The sequence below is a fragment of the Balaenoptera physalus genome (genome assembly GCF_965194825.1).
Source record: "Balaenoptera physalus genome assembly, chromosome: Y".
NCBI lineage: Eukaryota > Metazoa > Chordata > Mammalia > Artiodactyla > Balaenopteridae > Balaenoptera > Balaenoptera physalus.
Window position 1 is genome coordinate 6,994,029 of NC_138904.1, and position 15,397 is coordinate 7,009,425.

General features: G+C 52.5%; 1 protein-coding gene across 5 annotated transcripts in view; it reads left to right on the forward strand.

Annotated features, from left to right (window-relative positions):
• Nucleotides 1-13,804, forward strand: part of TBL1X (transducin beta like 1 X-linked) — a 226,544-nt gene extending 212,740 nt beyond the window's left edge. For 3 of the 5 annotated variants that reach the window (XM_082448103.1, XM_082448106.1, XM_082448107.1), the window contains 7 exons: nucleotides 1,498-1,619; nucleotides 5,073-5,147; nucleotides 5,556-5,683; nucleotides 7,208-7,318; nucleotides 7,426-7,591; nucleotides 9,310-9,411; nucleotides 10,365-13,804. In XM_082448103.1, coding sequence (XP_082304229.1) covers nucleotides 1,498-1,619; nucleotides 5,073-5,147; nucleotides 5,556-5,683; nucleotides 7,208-7,318; nucleotides 7,426-7,591; nucleotides 9,310-9,411; nucleotides 10,365-10,391 — 731 coding nt within the window. In that variant the 3' untranslated portion in view covers nucleotides 10,392-13,804. The remainder of the gene's footprint in view (nucleotides 1-1,497; nucleotides 1,620-5,072; nucleotides 5,148-5,555; nucleotides 5,684-7,207; nucleotides 7,319-7,425; nucleotides 7,592-9,309; nucleotides 9,412-10,364) is intronic. The other 2 variants (XM_082448104.1, XM_082448105.1) reach the window with 2 other exon arrangements.
• Nucleotides 13,805-15,397: the final 1,593 nt, after the last annotated feature.

Sequence of the window (15,397 nt, forward strand, 5' to 3'; positions counted from 1 at the left end):
GGGAGGGCAGGGTCCTGGCAGCACCATCGATGCAGAATGGGGCCAGAACCTGAGTACAGAGCATCCTCTGTTGAGATGGCAGGGGTTCAGCGCACGTTAATTCTTACGGCCAGGTGCTGGTCACCATCCCCTGAAACGCCCACCAGATTGTCGCTCTTCCAGGCGTCTTAATTGCACACCCCACTGCAGAGGCTGGCCCAGGAGTTCGTGATTTGGCTCGTGTAGTGTCGTAAACGGGAGCAGCTGCGGCTTTGCTCTTTGCTCTCTGGCTCCCAGGAGCATGCTTCTGACCAAGTGGATCCGGTTCCTTTGTTCCACTGGGCACGCGTGGGAAATGCAGCAGAAACCAAGGGCCCGTGCTGAACCGCTCCGCAGGGGGTGTGACGCACAGAGATGCGCGCCCTGGGTTGTTGAAAAAGCCAGTGCTGCGTCCCGGCCAGATCCTCCCACCCGTAGCCTCTGTGTGGGGACAGAGCTGGACAGGGGAGCTAAGGGGATCCAGCCCTGCAGCTGTGGAAGGCTGGCGCGTGTGCACGGGCGCACCTCTTACCTGAAGGCTGAGCACGGGAGGGGACAGTCCGAGTTAGCGTATCCTGAGGAAGCTGGATTCTTCTCCCAATTCAGTGCTGACCTGCCTGTAAGAAACACACGTGGGACACGGTTAGGGACCGATCTGTCGATGAAGATCTCACCAGGGGCTTGCAGGACTTAACCCTCTGTTTGCCCAGAAGCAAGGAAGTGTGTGGAGAGAACAAAGATGCTGAGTAGTCTCCCGGGGAGGTTGGGAGAAGGGAAGAGGGCGTCACCATCCCCGCAAACTCACAGAGGTCTTGGAGCCGCTTGCCCCTGAGAAAGGCCCAGGAGCCAGAGGCAGTGTTCATCATAAGGTCACTTGTGTTCCCTCAGGGGTTCTTGTCAACAATAAGCATCCTCCAGTTGGTGGAATGCATTAATTGTGTGGTGGGGGACTTTTTTGGGCCGCGGCACGTGGCCTGTGGGATTTCAGTTCCCCGGCCAGGGATCGAACCCGGACCCTCGGCAGTGAGAGCACAGAGTCCTAACCGCTGGACCACCGGGGAATTCCCTGTGGGAGATTTTCTCAGTGCGGATACCTTGAACAGAGGGTGTGAAATCTTTTTCCTCTCCTCTGTATCCACTCAGCCCAGCACAGTGATATTCCTGGGAGCGGCAAGGTGCCGGAGCAGGCGGCGTGCTTCTCGCCGGCCCTGTCTCACCTGTGCCGGGGGAGCGAGCGGCTGTGTGCTTCTGGCACCTGCGGCGTCGCAGGGTCTCTCTCTGCAGGCCTCTGGTCATCCCTGCAGATGTGAAGGACAGACTTCACGGTCTGCGAGGGACGGAGGCTGAGTTCACACTGGGGGTGCGGCTTTACCTTGTCCTTAGGCCTCTTGGCTGTGCTGTTACTTCTGCCAAGCCTCCTGAGCTGTGTGCACAGCTGCTGACTGCGCGTGTCCCCCCTGACCATGTGCTGCTCCACAGCCCCTGCCCTCGACGTGGATTGGCAGAACAACACTGCCTTCGCCTCCTGTAGCACAGACATGTGCATCCACGTCTGCAGACTCGGCTCTGACCGCCCGGTCAAGACGTTCCAGGGGCACACGGTGAGTGCGACTTCTGACTGCGGGCTGAGGTTCACGCGCAGGCGCCGGGAGGCGGGAGCGGCTGCTCTGTGCCAGGGGTTAAAGGGCACCGTGACTGCAGACCAGTTCTCTGCAGCCCATTGCTCCTGGGGCTGTTGTAGCCATCTCAGGTGATGGGCTAACCCAGGTATCCATCTGGGGCCCATTGCTCCTGGGGCTGTTGTAGCCATCTCAGGTGATCGGCTAACCCAGGTATCCAGCTGGGGCCCATTGCTCCTGGGGCTGTTGTAGCCATCTCAGGTGATCGGCTAACCCAGGTATCCCATCTGGGCAGGCAGTGTAAAAAAAAAAAAGTGGCCTGAGATGAGCCAGATGTTGGATTTTGCAGGAAAGACTTTAAAGTAGCTATTATTAGACTATATGAGGACATAAAGGAAAGGCTGTTTGTAATGAGTGAACAGATGGGGAAGGGCAGCAGAGGAAGGAAAACTGTTCTTAAAACAGTCAAGTGGAAATCTCAGAATTGAGAGGTAGAGTGTCTGAAGTGAAAATGTTAATGGATGGTGGAGAGATTGCAGAAATAAGGTTAGTAAACCTGAAGAGAGATCATAGAAACTAGCCAATTTGAAGAATTGGTAAACGATTGAACAAATGAATAGAGGCTTAGTGACCTACGAGACAGTATGAAGCACTCTAGCATATATGTGTAATGGAGAGAGAAAAAAAGAGAATGGAACAGAAAAATTATTTGAAACAATGATTTTGCCAAATTTTCCTAAATTTGGTGGAAAACATCAACATTCAATCCAAGAAACTCAGACACCACCTGACTTCTCACTGAATTCCTTTTTTTAATTAATTTTTTTATCGAGGTATAGTTGATTTACAATATTATGTAAATTTCAGGTGTACAACATAGCAATTCAAATTTTTAAAGATTATAATCTATTTATAGTTATTATAAAATATTGGGTATATTCCCTGTACTGTACAATATATCCTTGTAGCTTATTTATTTTATACATAATAGTCTGTACCTCTTAATCCCCTACCCCTGTCTTGCCCCGCTCCCCCTTCCCTCTCCCCAGCAATAACCGTTACCTTGTTCTCTGTATCTGTGAGTCTGCTTCTTTTTTCTTATATTCACTAGTTTGTTGTATTTTTTTAGATTCCACATATAAGTGATAGCATACGATATTTGTCTGACTTAGTTTACTAAGCATAATACCCTCCAAGTTCATGTTGTTGCCAGTGGCAGAATTTCATTCTTTTCTTGTCCGAGTAGTATTCTGTGTGTGTGTGTGTGTGTGTGTGTGTGTGTGTGTGCCACATCTTCTTTATCCATTCATCTATTGATGATTGATGGACACTTAGGTTGCTTCCATGTCTTGGCTATTGTGAGTAACGCTGCTGTGAACATTGGGGTGCGTGTGTCTTTTCAAATTAGCATTTTTGTCCTCTTTGGATGTATCATCAGATTCCCCAGCATAGCCCATGAGGCTCTTCACAGCCTTCCCCTGGCAGGTCCCTCTCGTGTGCAACGCCCCCGCCTCTACCCTGGTCCTCCTGGAGGACCTGTTGGCTTTGAGCACCTCACACCTGCACTGCTCCCCACCTTTGACTCACAGCATCCCTTGCCACTAACTTACCTGACATAAACTGCATTGTCCTTGGCACTTGCCCGTCTCCTTAGTACCCACTTTTTCCAGCTTCTGTCCCTACAGGTCCCTGCTTCCAAAAGAAGGTTCTTTCAGAGCCCAGGGAGCAATTGTCCTGTTAACATCTTGTCGTGGCTATAAACAGACCCTTCTTTTTTAATTTTTCTGACCTAAACTTATTTCTCCTCTACTCCTAGACTGTCCCCGAGCTTTTACTAGGAAATCTTTGTGACTTTCCAGCTGACCCGTTTGGGACTTGCATGCCATCGCACCACCTGGCTCTTTAAACGGGTCTCATTGCAACCCATCATTGCACACAAGCTATGAGCTAAATGTAGTCGAGCTGATTTCTTCCCGAGACCCTGTGAGCCGTTCCTGGATGCTTTCTGGGAATTGTGACTTGGGCTGCAGAGGGAGGGAGAGGAAAGTCCACTTTCACCCTGGAAGGTGGGAGGGGGTTCGACTGGGGACAGTCAGTGGGCACCAGCTCCCTCTTGCAGGCAGGCCCTTGGAGATGTACCCTCGGGTTCTATTCTCAGCAGTTACACTCAGAGCCACCCACGCTGCCCTTGTCCCTGGTCTGCACCTCTCACCAGGCACCGCTTCTCTTGGTGTCCTCCTGGGTCCGCTTGCCTGTGCACACACACTCAGTCCGACCTCCTCGACCTCCCTGGCTCACCCACAGGCCTGCTCCTTGTACTGCAGGCTCCAATGCCTCCCTTTTTTCTGGGCCTTCCACCACGGGTACCACATGGAGCACAGACGCACTTATCCCTCCCTGTCTCGCACCGTTCAACACTCAGTGCCCTTAGCAAGTAGCGTGACCAGTACAATTTATCATCCAAACCAGAGCACTTAGCAGCATGGGATTAATTGGGAAGTTAATTATGAGTGTGAAATGAGTTAATTGTTAGGCTGGAGCAACAGGCACGAGAGAACGGGACAGGGCGCCACGGTCCCCCTACTAGAAACGGGAGGCCCGAGACCCGCGGCTGGCTCCCGCCATCTCTCCCCGGCCCACCCCGCTGGGCACATCATTCCCCGCCTCCACTCAGCTGCAGGCGGCTCCCTTGCCCACGGGAGCATTTGCCTTCGTCCTCCAGGATTTAGGCTCGAGGTCCCCTGGTCCCCAGAACCAGAAGGCTGCCTGCAGCCTTGTTCCTTTCTGCGCCTGCCCCCGGTCCACATTGCACACTGGCCTGCCTGCCAGAGCTTTCCATATGTGCCGAGTTACAGCATTCTGTTTACTTGGCTGTTTGCTCTGGAAATAGCCAAGTAAGCTGTGCTCGTCTGCATGTGTGTGTTCAGGTCACATCGTCTTGGGCCTGAGTTACCCCTCTGGTAACCTTGCTTCTTTACGTTTCCTCCTCCTCCACTCAGCACCAAAAGAGAGATGTCCTGACAGATTTAGACAGAGCAGGTAGCTGCTGTATTAAGAGTGAGCAGGAAAATGACTTTCCAATCAGCTTTAAAATAACTCACTGGTCTTCCTGGTTTTATGTGCTGCCCTTACTCTGTGTAAATTCATTTGGCTTCCTTCCTACTTGTGATTTTTTTTTTTTTTTTTCCTTAGAGAAATAAGATGAGGGTGGCTGGTTATGTGTGGCATACGGCCCGTGCGTTTTGTATAAATGAGCAAGGCAGGCGGGGTGAGGCAAAGGGGAATATGCACGCGCTCTGGGGTGTGTTCTTTTCTATCCAGGGGGGATGCAGGTAGGCTTTCTGCAGAGGACAGCGCGCTCCTTCCCCCTGCTGGAAGGCTATGTTACTACTCCCAGGCCTGCCTTTCTTTTTGAAACCCTTTGCTCTCTTTCAGAATGAGGTCAATGCCATCAAATGGGATCCTTCTGGGATGTTGCTAGCATCCTGCTCTGATGACATGACGTTAAAGGTAAAGCATTCTAAAAGGCTGGGCCGTTTGACCCCAGACGACCCCCTGTACTCAATGCTGGTCTTAGCATTCACTGCTCCTTCAGCTGGATGTTCTGTTCCGAGCACTGTTCCCACCTCTGTCACCTTCCCTCTTTGCAAATGACAGGTCACTGTCCTGCAGTGACCTCCTGCGTATCAGTCAAGGGTCCTGCCGAGCAGCCTTCCCTTCCCGCGGCCTTTCTCATGGGCGCCCCTTGGTGTTCGGCCGGCCCCTCTGCTGGCCAGTTTGCCGGCTGCCCACCGCACTGGGCGTGAGCTTCCCAAAGGCAGGAACCTAAGGAACGCTCCCAGCAGGGATGGATGGTGGTGAAGCTCCCCCGGTGGGAGAAGCAGCTGTTGCTCACCTTGTTCCCAACGTGTTCTCTAGATCTGGAGTATGAAGCAGGATACGTGTGTCCATGACCTTCAAGCTCACAGCAAAGAGATATATACCATAAAGTGGAGTCCCACCGGGCCAGCCACCAGCAACCCAAACTCCAGCATCATGCTAGCAAGGTAAAGGGAAGACAGCCCTCAGCCCGGTCTCGGTTCCTGAAAGCAACCTTGCTCACTGCGGCTGAGCCAGCAACATGGCCGGTAAAAGTTATTCATATCCAGGGAGCCCAGAAAATATTGCCAAGTTGTCTTCCAAATGTGTTTACGCCCTTCCAAAGTAAATGGAGAGGCGGCTGATTTTGAAAGGGCCCCAAGATACAAATTATCACGTGACGGCTAACTTGAGGTAAGGACGGTCTTAACCATGAGGCTGGTGGGAGGAATCAGTATATGTCCAGGCTCCCGGCACTTTGCTTTCCTGATGGAGAAAGGAAACAATTCAGCTTGGACCTTGGGCTTGGTGTGCTTGGTTCAACTTGGAGCTGCAGGTGGTGAGAATGCTGAATGGTGATAACGTCTCCCCAGCCGCAGCCAGATCTGACCTAACTGTTTATAGAGTGAACCCCCTAAGACACCAGCATTGGAGGCAGAGGAGTGGCTAGTCAGTCAGATGCCAGAATTGAGAAGAGTGGTTATACGTCACCACAGTGGCCTCCGCAGAACTACATCACCTAGGCTGCGGTCAGCAGACTTGTCATCGGACCCCATGCAGGATATAATGTTCCAATCCCAGTATGATATTTTAACGCGAGCCTTTAGAAGAACAAACTAAAGAAATCCTGAGGCTGAATTTTCGGATTACTTAGGGGTCCGGAGACCATGAGCCAACAAAGCGTGGGTGTTTGTTTAGCCTGGGAAAGACCAGGCTTGGAAGGAATGTTTCCCTGCCAGGAAGCAGCAGTGGGTTTGTTCTGTATAGCTGCAGAGAGCAGGGTTGTGGGGGGAAGTGGCAGGTGGCACGGCCCTCCTATGAATGAGGGAGAGCCCTCCGTCTTTGCTGTGTAGCCGTGGGGCGGGCGGCCTCGCCAGGCAGCAAGGACTCTTGTTACTTAAAGGACCGACCCCAGGCCATCTCTTAGAAAACACTGGACTGAAGTCCCACATCAGCTAAAAAGGCCGATCCAGAAAAACACCAAGGCCGTTACTCTCTTATTTCAAGTAATTGTCCTGAAATCCACTTAAATGTCTAGGATACAGAACGCTATCTTTTCTCCTTTTTTTTATAACTTGGAAGGTGCTTTGTATCGCGTGGCTCCCATTAACGAGCGTAAGTGGTCCTTCTAGTTAACAAGCGTACAGGGACACGCTGCTGCCTGTAAGTCCCTGCAGAGAGAAGGAATGCCGGGTAAAGCATCTTTGTGCTGTGTACTCTTCTTTCAAATTTGGAAATTACTAAAATTTGCAGCTCCCAGGAGTGCAATTGTGTATTGGGATGCGATTATATTTTAATTCTGTATTCGCTCAGTTTGCTATTTCCCCAAATACGGCTCTCAGCATTATTTTAGTTGGCAACGATAGATGTTGTGTTGTAAGTTGTGGGAGCACTTTAGAAAATGTAGTGAATACAAAAGTACATATCATTCATATCTTAGAAAAACGCACAGACAAATGAGTGTGGATGTCAATTTGTTTCCCTCATAACAGCACCCAAAAAAAGAAGGAGAAGATCTGTTTTACGACCGTGGCTTTGTTTTCAGTATATCTGGTTCACGTTTTAGAAGAGGAAGAGTGTACCCGCTTGTTGTCTCTCGAAACGTAAGAGCCAGGAAAGGAAAGCAGCGCCCGCTGTCCGTGCCGCGTCTTAGGGAAGCAGTCGGGAAGCCGCGTGTGCTGTGGTGACGTTTTCTCTCCCGTCTCTGCAGTGCTTCGTTCGATTCTACAGTTCGACTGTGGGACGTGGAGCGGGGCGTTTGCATCCACACGCTCACCAAACACCAGGAGCCGGTCTACAGTGTAGCCTTCAGCCCCGACGGGAAGCACTTGGCCAGCGGCTCCTTTGACAAGTGTGTGCACATCTGGAACACGCAGGTAACCCCCGATTCCCACCGCCCAGTCCTCTCCAGAGGGAGCGCCCCCGTTGTCATGTTTTCGGTGGCCCACTCCCGGAACGGCAATCAGGGAATGGGTGCGTGCTCAGGAATGCCTGACCTCGGACGCGGAGCCTTGACACAAACCCCAGCTCCCCGCGTGGAGCCCAGACCCAGTGCCCTCTGCCCTGTGCTCCGTGTGGGCGGGCGGTCTTCCCCGCCAGGGACGCCCATCGACTCATTACTCTTTCTGAGTCCTTGGCAGGTACGCCTTCCACCTGCCACTTCCTTCTCTTGGGCCTGAGGAGTCACCCTGGAAACTCGTAACCCAGTCATCTTCCCACCCGAGACGCTGCCCTGTGGGTACTAAGGTCTAGGTCGGAAGTGTCCTTCCATCCGAGCTTTCCGGGGGAACGGCCGTCCGGGTTGAGGCCAGCCCCGACCGCCTCTGCTCCACACCAGCTCCTGTAGCTTCTTCAGGGAACAGATCAAGGGCCATGAAGACTATTCGTTGGCTGTTGTCATGGCACTTTGATTTTTTGAAGGGAAGTGTTTTATGTTTGGGTAGCAGCGGGAATATCACTGTTGGTTACGCTGTCACAGAAGTAAAAGGAGATGGTATTTGAGTATACTGGGCTCTTGGGTCTCCTGCTAACGGAAGAGAGAAATGTGCTATGGGAGGAATCACTGCAGACAGCCAGCGATCCATTCTGCGTGGCCTCAGGATGGATGAAGTGGCCTCTCCTCTCCTGGTTTTTTGGGGGCTTTTTTTGTTTCGTTTTGTCTTTTGTTTTTGTATTTTTTGGCCACCCCGTGCAGCACGCGGGATCTTAGTTCCCCGACCAGGGGTTGAACTCGTGCCCCCTGCAGTGGAAGCGCAGAGTCCTAACCACTGGACCGCCAGGGAAGTCCCTCCCCTCCTGCTTGATTCCCACGCTCCTTCGTGATTCCTTTAGGCCTGGGTGGCGTTCAGATGAATGCACTTTCTCAAGCGCACGCCCCCTTGTGGTTGGTGCAGGGAGGTGGTACGGGAGCCATGTTAACTGGTGTGGGCCCGCGGGTGGTCCACTGAGACCTCAGGCTTCCCAGGAGCCGCCTCGTGTGGTCATGTCTTCCCAGTAAGCAAGAGGCGACGGTGGCCCTTACGTGAAACCAGCCTGGTGCTGAGCCCAGCCTCACAGCTGCAGATAGGCCACCCGGAAAACAGACATTAACGTGTAGCGGTCTATTCATGGAACTCTCACGGGAAATAGTGATGGATGGATTTCTAAAATGACATCATCAGTTACATAACTCCTGCTGTCAGCAAGTCATCAAATCATTTTACCCCTTTATTTATTTTTTTTATAAATCACAGAACTCTCTGAGACATGTTGAGGGTCTCTTTAATCGTCAGTGAGATGGACGACTTCTCTAAATATAAAACCACGTATGATCTTGTTGACTTGCTCCTTCCCTGGCTGCCTCAGTCCCCCTGCCGCCCTCAGTCGTTGGCCCCCGGGAATGACCCCTGGGAGGCGTGACCTCGGCTGAAACATGTTTAGGCCGACTCCGCGGGCTGCCGTAGGTCAGCTATGCCCCCCGTGGCAGCAGGTCTGAGAGGCGCGTTACGGCCACTGAAAATTCCGTTAGCTTCTATGTTTGAAAGTTTCTGTGCTGACACCCTGGGGGTCCACATCGGCGCTCTGCATCGCGAGTGATGGCGGCTTTGCTTTGCAGAGCGGAAGTCTCGTCCACAGCTACCGAGGCACCGGCGGCATCTTCGAGGTGTGCTGGAACGCCCGAGGGGACAAAGTGGGCGCCAGCGCGTCGGACGGCTCCGTAAGCAGCACCCGTAGTTTCCTGGGGGGCGGAGGGCTCGGCGGTGGAGACACGAGAAGTCAGACCCCTGATAGCCGCGGGGGCTTCCAGCGCTGTGGTGGCCTCCGAGGGCCGCAGCCAGTGTGTGTGGGTGAAGGAAACTTCTGGGCTGGCACCGCCTCTGGGAGCAGCTGTCTCTCTTGCTTCCTGAATGACGTTTTCTCGGTGAAATTGGTGGTCCTCAACCGGGGTGATTCTGCCCCTGGAGGGCATCTGCAATGTCTGGAGGCATTTTGGTTGCCACCGCTTTGGTCGGGGGGCCACTGGCATCTGGTGAGTGGAGGCCAGGACTGCTGCTGAACCTCCTGCAGTGGACGGGATGCCCACAGGAGAGAAGTGACCAGCCCCAAGTATCGCAGGTGCCGAGGCTGAGAAACTTGGTCCTGTCTTGGCTCCCAGCCTGCTGGGCCCTCTGGTGATAAAGGCCCGACTTTGCATTCCACGCGTCTCCGGGGTCCCAGTGGCCCTATGTTGATCGCCTAAGATGTCTAGCTTTTGGATTCATGCCTGCACTTGGAATTGCCATGAGCTGTAGGGCAGGTGGCAATGGGCTGGCTGGCTGGATGTCAGCCCGGCCCCCAAATGTGTGCTCAGGCGTGATTTGCCCTCTGCCCCGCCATGTCGGTGTCTGGTCCGTGACGCCCGCCGATGGCTGTGGCCACCCCATTAGTTCCTAGCATAGCCCTTGACCTGGCTCTTGCCCTCTGTCCTGTTTGCCTGGGGTTGGTTGGTCAGGTGCTCAGACGTCAGCCTGTCGTTAGAGATGCTCTGAACCCTCTCTACTGTGTACCAATAAAACTTTGTAAAAAGTGGGTGGCAGGCTGGATTTGGTCCATGGGCCGTTTGCCAGCCTCTGCTCTAAAGGCATCTTGTGTCGTGTCTCAAGATAACAGGCGCTTTCTCTTTCCTTCCAGGTGTGTGTCTTAGATCTGCGAAAGTAAACATGAAATATTTTAGAAACAAGAAGAGAATTCTAACGGACCAGCAGTGAATGTGTGGGGTTGTAGCACTATTCAAACACAATTCTGTCAGCTCCAAAACTGTACGAACTTGACCTTAGAGTGTACTTTGAAATCAACTCATCCCTGGCCACAGGAGTCTCTATTTTTTTGTAATCTTTATCAGGAAGTTTAAAACAAAAACATACACACAGTCATATCAAAGGGGGGAAAGAATGGTTTCCACCTGGAACATTCAGCCTGGGAAGCACGAAGCCACCAGCTAGACGGTGCATGGTTTGGTTTCCATCCAGAACAGGCTCTGATGGCTGAGAGGAAAAGAAAAAAAAAAACAAAAAACTGTGCCAAAAAGAAAAAGAAAAAAAATGCTGTGATAAACCAAAAGGGGGGTGGGGAACTCCTCACGTGGTGGGGTTTTTTTTTTTTTCCTAAAAATTTGGACACTACAGTTACTCTCACAAGGATGTTCAAAGACCAGTTTGTACGGATGAAATGGGCAACTTTATAATCCCAACACTTTCTATTTTCTAGACTCTTTGTCCCGTGGTTTTTCTATGGGCTGGAATCCTGTCGTCTGGGGGCCTCGGGTCTGAGGTTGGAAACTGTTTTGGGTGTGTTGCTTCTTTGCTGGTGTCGCCTGCCCCCTCCACCTCTCCTTCCTTCGTGATCTTGGTTGGCATCACCCCCTCACAGAGTCTCTGACAGGCGGGGCTTTCTCACCCTGCCCTCCCTCCCTCCCTCCCTCCCCCCCCCCCCCCCCCCCCCGCGCACTCTCTCCGCCCCTTCCTCATAGTCGCTTCCCATCTTAGGTCTCAAGGGCACTTTTGGCGCATACTAAGTGCTTTATGTAAGAAGGCAGGGCAGGGGGACTTTTTACAGGAGGAAAAAAAAAAGTGACTTAGAAAGAGCCCAGAGTATTTTTGGAGAAAAAAAAAATATTTTTTTGTTAAAACAATTTTAAAATCCTAAAATGGCCATCAGACATAGAGAGCTTTGTGTGATTCATATTTTAAAAAAAATAAAGTTTAGGAAGACACAGACAGGGTCTGAGGTAGCTTTTTCTCTTCCAGCTTCACGAGAGGCAGTGAGGAGTCTGGGTGGGAAGGGGCCAGCCCTGGGGTCGGCGTTGGGACTGTTCTACGGCCAGAGAGGAAAATCCGGGCCCTTCCAGCTCGAAGACGACCTTGCCATTTTTCAGGGTGTGTTGACCGTATAGTAGCCGGCAGGAGAGACCTGGAGAAGCGTGCCTTCGGACCCAAGAAGCGTTCCCAGGACCAGCGGCGTTGAAGGGGCCGTCACAGCCGTCCACTCAGCAGGATGCCGCCTGGCATCATTCAGGCCGCGGGGCCACCTGTGGGCCCCCCACCAAGAGCACCTCGGCCGGTCCTTGCACAGCTGACGGGAGAGGCTCCAGGATCTCACTGGGTCTAATAACGACAAAAACGAACAGGGAGAGAGGTTTTCGGTCCTGAAGGTGAATTACGTAGGTAGACTGTCACTAATAATTTCTGTCCTCTTCATAGTTTCTTCCTCTTGCAACGGAGGAGGAGAAAGGTTTTCTTTTTGTAATAACGAATCTTTTTACTGTTTTTAAAAAATTAAACATGGCTTTGTGTTCCTAGAGGAGTTTCCTTTCATTGGATCAGGTGACCTTTGTACTTTTGTTGTCATAACCCGACGCTGACCCATCTTTTAAATTAGCAGCAGGGGAAGCAGCGGAAGACAGGGCCTCTGGGTTCATCCGTCTTCCTGCAGGCACAGGCCGGGATGGGGCAGGGGGCCGGGCCCCGGGGGGCTGGTGGCAGGCAGGGTGCAGCCGTGTGTGTGTTCCAGCAACAAGGCCCGATGTTACTTAGAGGCTGGTGTCTGTCCGTGGAGCCAGAAGCTAACGGGCAGAGCAGACCAGGCCCTCCTGCAAAACTTGGATTGTCCCGGAACCAGCCCCCAAAGCCAGAGTGCGTTCATCTTTCTCGGATCATTAATGGGTCTCCATGGATCTGCAAGTCATTCAAGCCCCGTCTGTAGAAGACCAACAAGTGCTCTGTTTATGTCTGAGTGGAGCATTTTATTTGGGATCTGTTACCTAAACGCTTGGCCTTTAAGAAGATCAGAGTTCTCCGGAGTCTCCACTGCCATCTGTGAAGATGGCAGACATCCCCGGGTACACTGGTAATTCCCTGCCACCAAGAAGTTAACTAGGTTTGAGGTGCAGTTTGGGGGGATCTAGACGAACACCATCTGGACCCCCTCACCCAATGAAAATGTGTCACGTCTATAGACATCAGCTGTCCAGGGTCAGGACACAGTTTGTGTTTGACAAGCCAAAGCCTGCTGACGGGTGAAGACAGTCGGTTCACGCAGCGATCCTCACCGGACAGTCAATACCCAGGGTCTCCAAGTGTTGACTTTAGCCTCTTGGTAAATCTGAACCAGTTGGGAGTTGCCGGGTTGGAGCCAAGGGCTGTGAGGCCACTGACACGGGGCCTTGATCCTGGGCCTGGCAGTGACCTGAGGCTGAGGAAGGCAGACTCTCCGCATTCCTGGCGTCCTCGGCCGGCCACTGGGAAGGAGCCTCCCAGGGGCCCCAGGGAGGCAAGACGAGGAGGCAGCCAGCGCCCCTGGAAACCCATCCCCGCTCTCAGCAGGACGGCAGCCGTCCCTGAGCCGCGGACGCTGCCCACCAGCTGCACCCTGCCAGCCAGCGCTCAGCGGACGCACCCCTGTCATCGGTGCCCCGTGGCTCGTGTTACCGTTGGACGTCGTTGACAGCGTCTAACACTTGGAAGTAAATGCTTCAGTCTCGGTGACCAAATGGGACCTTGATTCTGAAAGCAGGAGTAACGCAACGGTCCTCCCCGAAATTTTCCGTTGGGTTTGCGTGACTGAGAACTCATTCTGCGCACACCTGGGAAAGGGATGCCGCCCTACGGGGCACATCTGACCCCGCATGACACCCAGAACGTGACGTTCGTTTTGTCTTTCTAAAAATAGATCTTGGAGCCAAGTGAAGTGCACTTTGTCAAACATAAGGGTCTGCTTTTGTTCCTTGTTATTTTTCTCTTTCAACCTTTTGTTCCACCTTTTTTTTTTTTTTTTTTTTTAATCGTGTTTCTTGTCAAGTGCAGAATCGTTCCTTCCGCCGCTCACTGAGGTTGTGAATTCTGGCTTCTGCGGTTTTTATTGTCTGTGTCAGACGTGCAGCCAGATGTGCTCCTGTCCGCGTTTTCCAGATTCTGTTCCATCCACACGGTCCCCGTTTCGTCCTCCCCCCGCCCCTCACCCTCACGCGCTCCCAGAAAGAGAATCACCTTGTGCGTCGTAGCTCATTTGTTTCAAGAGAGAATCAACAGATCATATTCAGTGTCTTGAATAAATTGCTCTATTTTGATAGAGAACTTGGTGGGTGTGCTTTCTTCGTCTTGGTCGGCACCTCTGGGGCCCACGCTGACACCCCTGAGTGTAGACGGAGCTCTGTGTTCTCTCCAGGAGAAAACAGCGGGAGGGCCGCTTTCGGGGTCGCCATGGCAGGAGGATCAGCTGCCCCGTTAGGATATAAAGGGAGCATGCTTTTTAGTACGTTTCCTTTGTGTTACTGTGCTTCAGGCTGGCTGTTTTAGAAAGTCAAAGCGGATCGATTTTCTCCTGTCAGTGGGGTTGGTTTGCTGGGAGTTTGAGTTCAAGGATGAGCTTTGAGTAGTTAGCAGAACCTAAGGTGGTAGGATACGGGTAAGCGGACACTGTGCACGATGCAGACAGACGTCTGGAAACGTTGACCGAAGTCTGCTCGGTGCCAGCCCCGGCCAGGTGTTTCCATTGATGCCACTTTCATCAGTGAACGGATGTGACGTAATTGAATTGAACTGCTGTCCCCGTGGTAGGCAGACGCAGCGAGACGGGCTGCGTTTGGCTGTACACATGAGTCACAGAAGAAGGTCGTGGTGCCATTTCCTCTAATCCCAACTTGATCCTGGGCTGGAACAGAGCCAGGGGCTGGCCCATCCCTTCCTCCCTCTGCCCCAGTGTTGTCTGGGGTTCAGCCTTGCCTGGTTTTGTTTTTCTCTTTTTTAAGTCTTGCCAAGTTGACCAAGCGTGTTCCCACGTGGTGGATTTGGGGGGAAGCTCTGAGCACCCCAGGCCCTGCTGCTAAAGCCACGGGAAGGCCCCGGGGAGACCTCTGTAGCAAACACGGCGGGCTGGCACAGCGCGGGGCAGAACTTCCCGGGATAGACGTGTGTGGGACGTGGGCTTTGGTGGCTTCAGCAACGATGCTGGTAGCATATTCATAGCTTCGAAGGGGTTTCTTTGTGCTGTGAAGGAAATTGGGTTGAATCCAGATTGTCCAGCTCTCATTCCAGCCCAGTGCTGCAGTGATTCTAAAAATGTTTTGTCCGTTGAGGCTCCCACTTGATTTCGGGAATCCAAGTTTCCCCTCACTGCGCAGAGACCTTTTTTTTTTTTTTTCAACTGCCCATATCTGGGTGCTGTTCCTAAAGGGTCTTTGAGATGTTCTTTATATTCACGGAAAGGTTTCTGTGCACCTGTGGATGCTGGTGGTGTTCACTGTTGGTGGAAGCCTGGAAATCACTTGGTGAGATGCATGAAAAGGGCTGGGAGGGGGTGGGAGGCAGATACGTACCCTTACGAAGACTCAGAATTGGGTGGAATGTTTTTTTTTTTTTTCCTTTCCAGTCTGGCTCCTTTTTCTCCCAAGCGTCTTCATCCATTTGCAAGGTAAGCAAAGCAAGACGCAGCTCCACGTGGAGGACCACGTGGGGAGTCGCGGGGAGGGGGACCCGTGATGGGGGAGGGCGTGGGGCGCCTCGGGGTTGGGGGAGGGCAGGGGGGACGCATGGTGGAAGGAAGCAGGGACTGTTAACAGTTATTACCTTCTAAGACTTGAAGTTAATCCTCTGGGGGGTGGGTACTCCTATTACGAATATACTTACCCTTGAGCAAAGTTCTTGAGAGGAACGCCACCAGGAACCCAA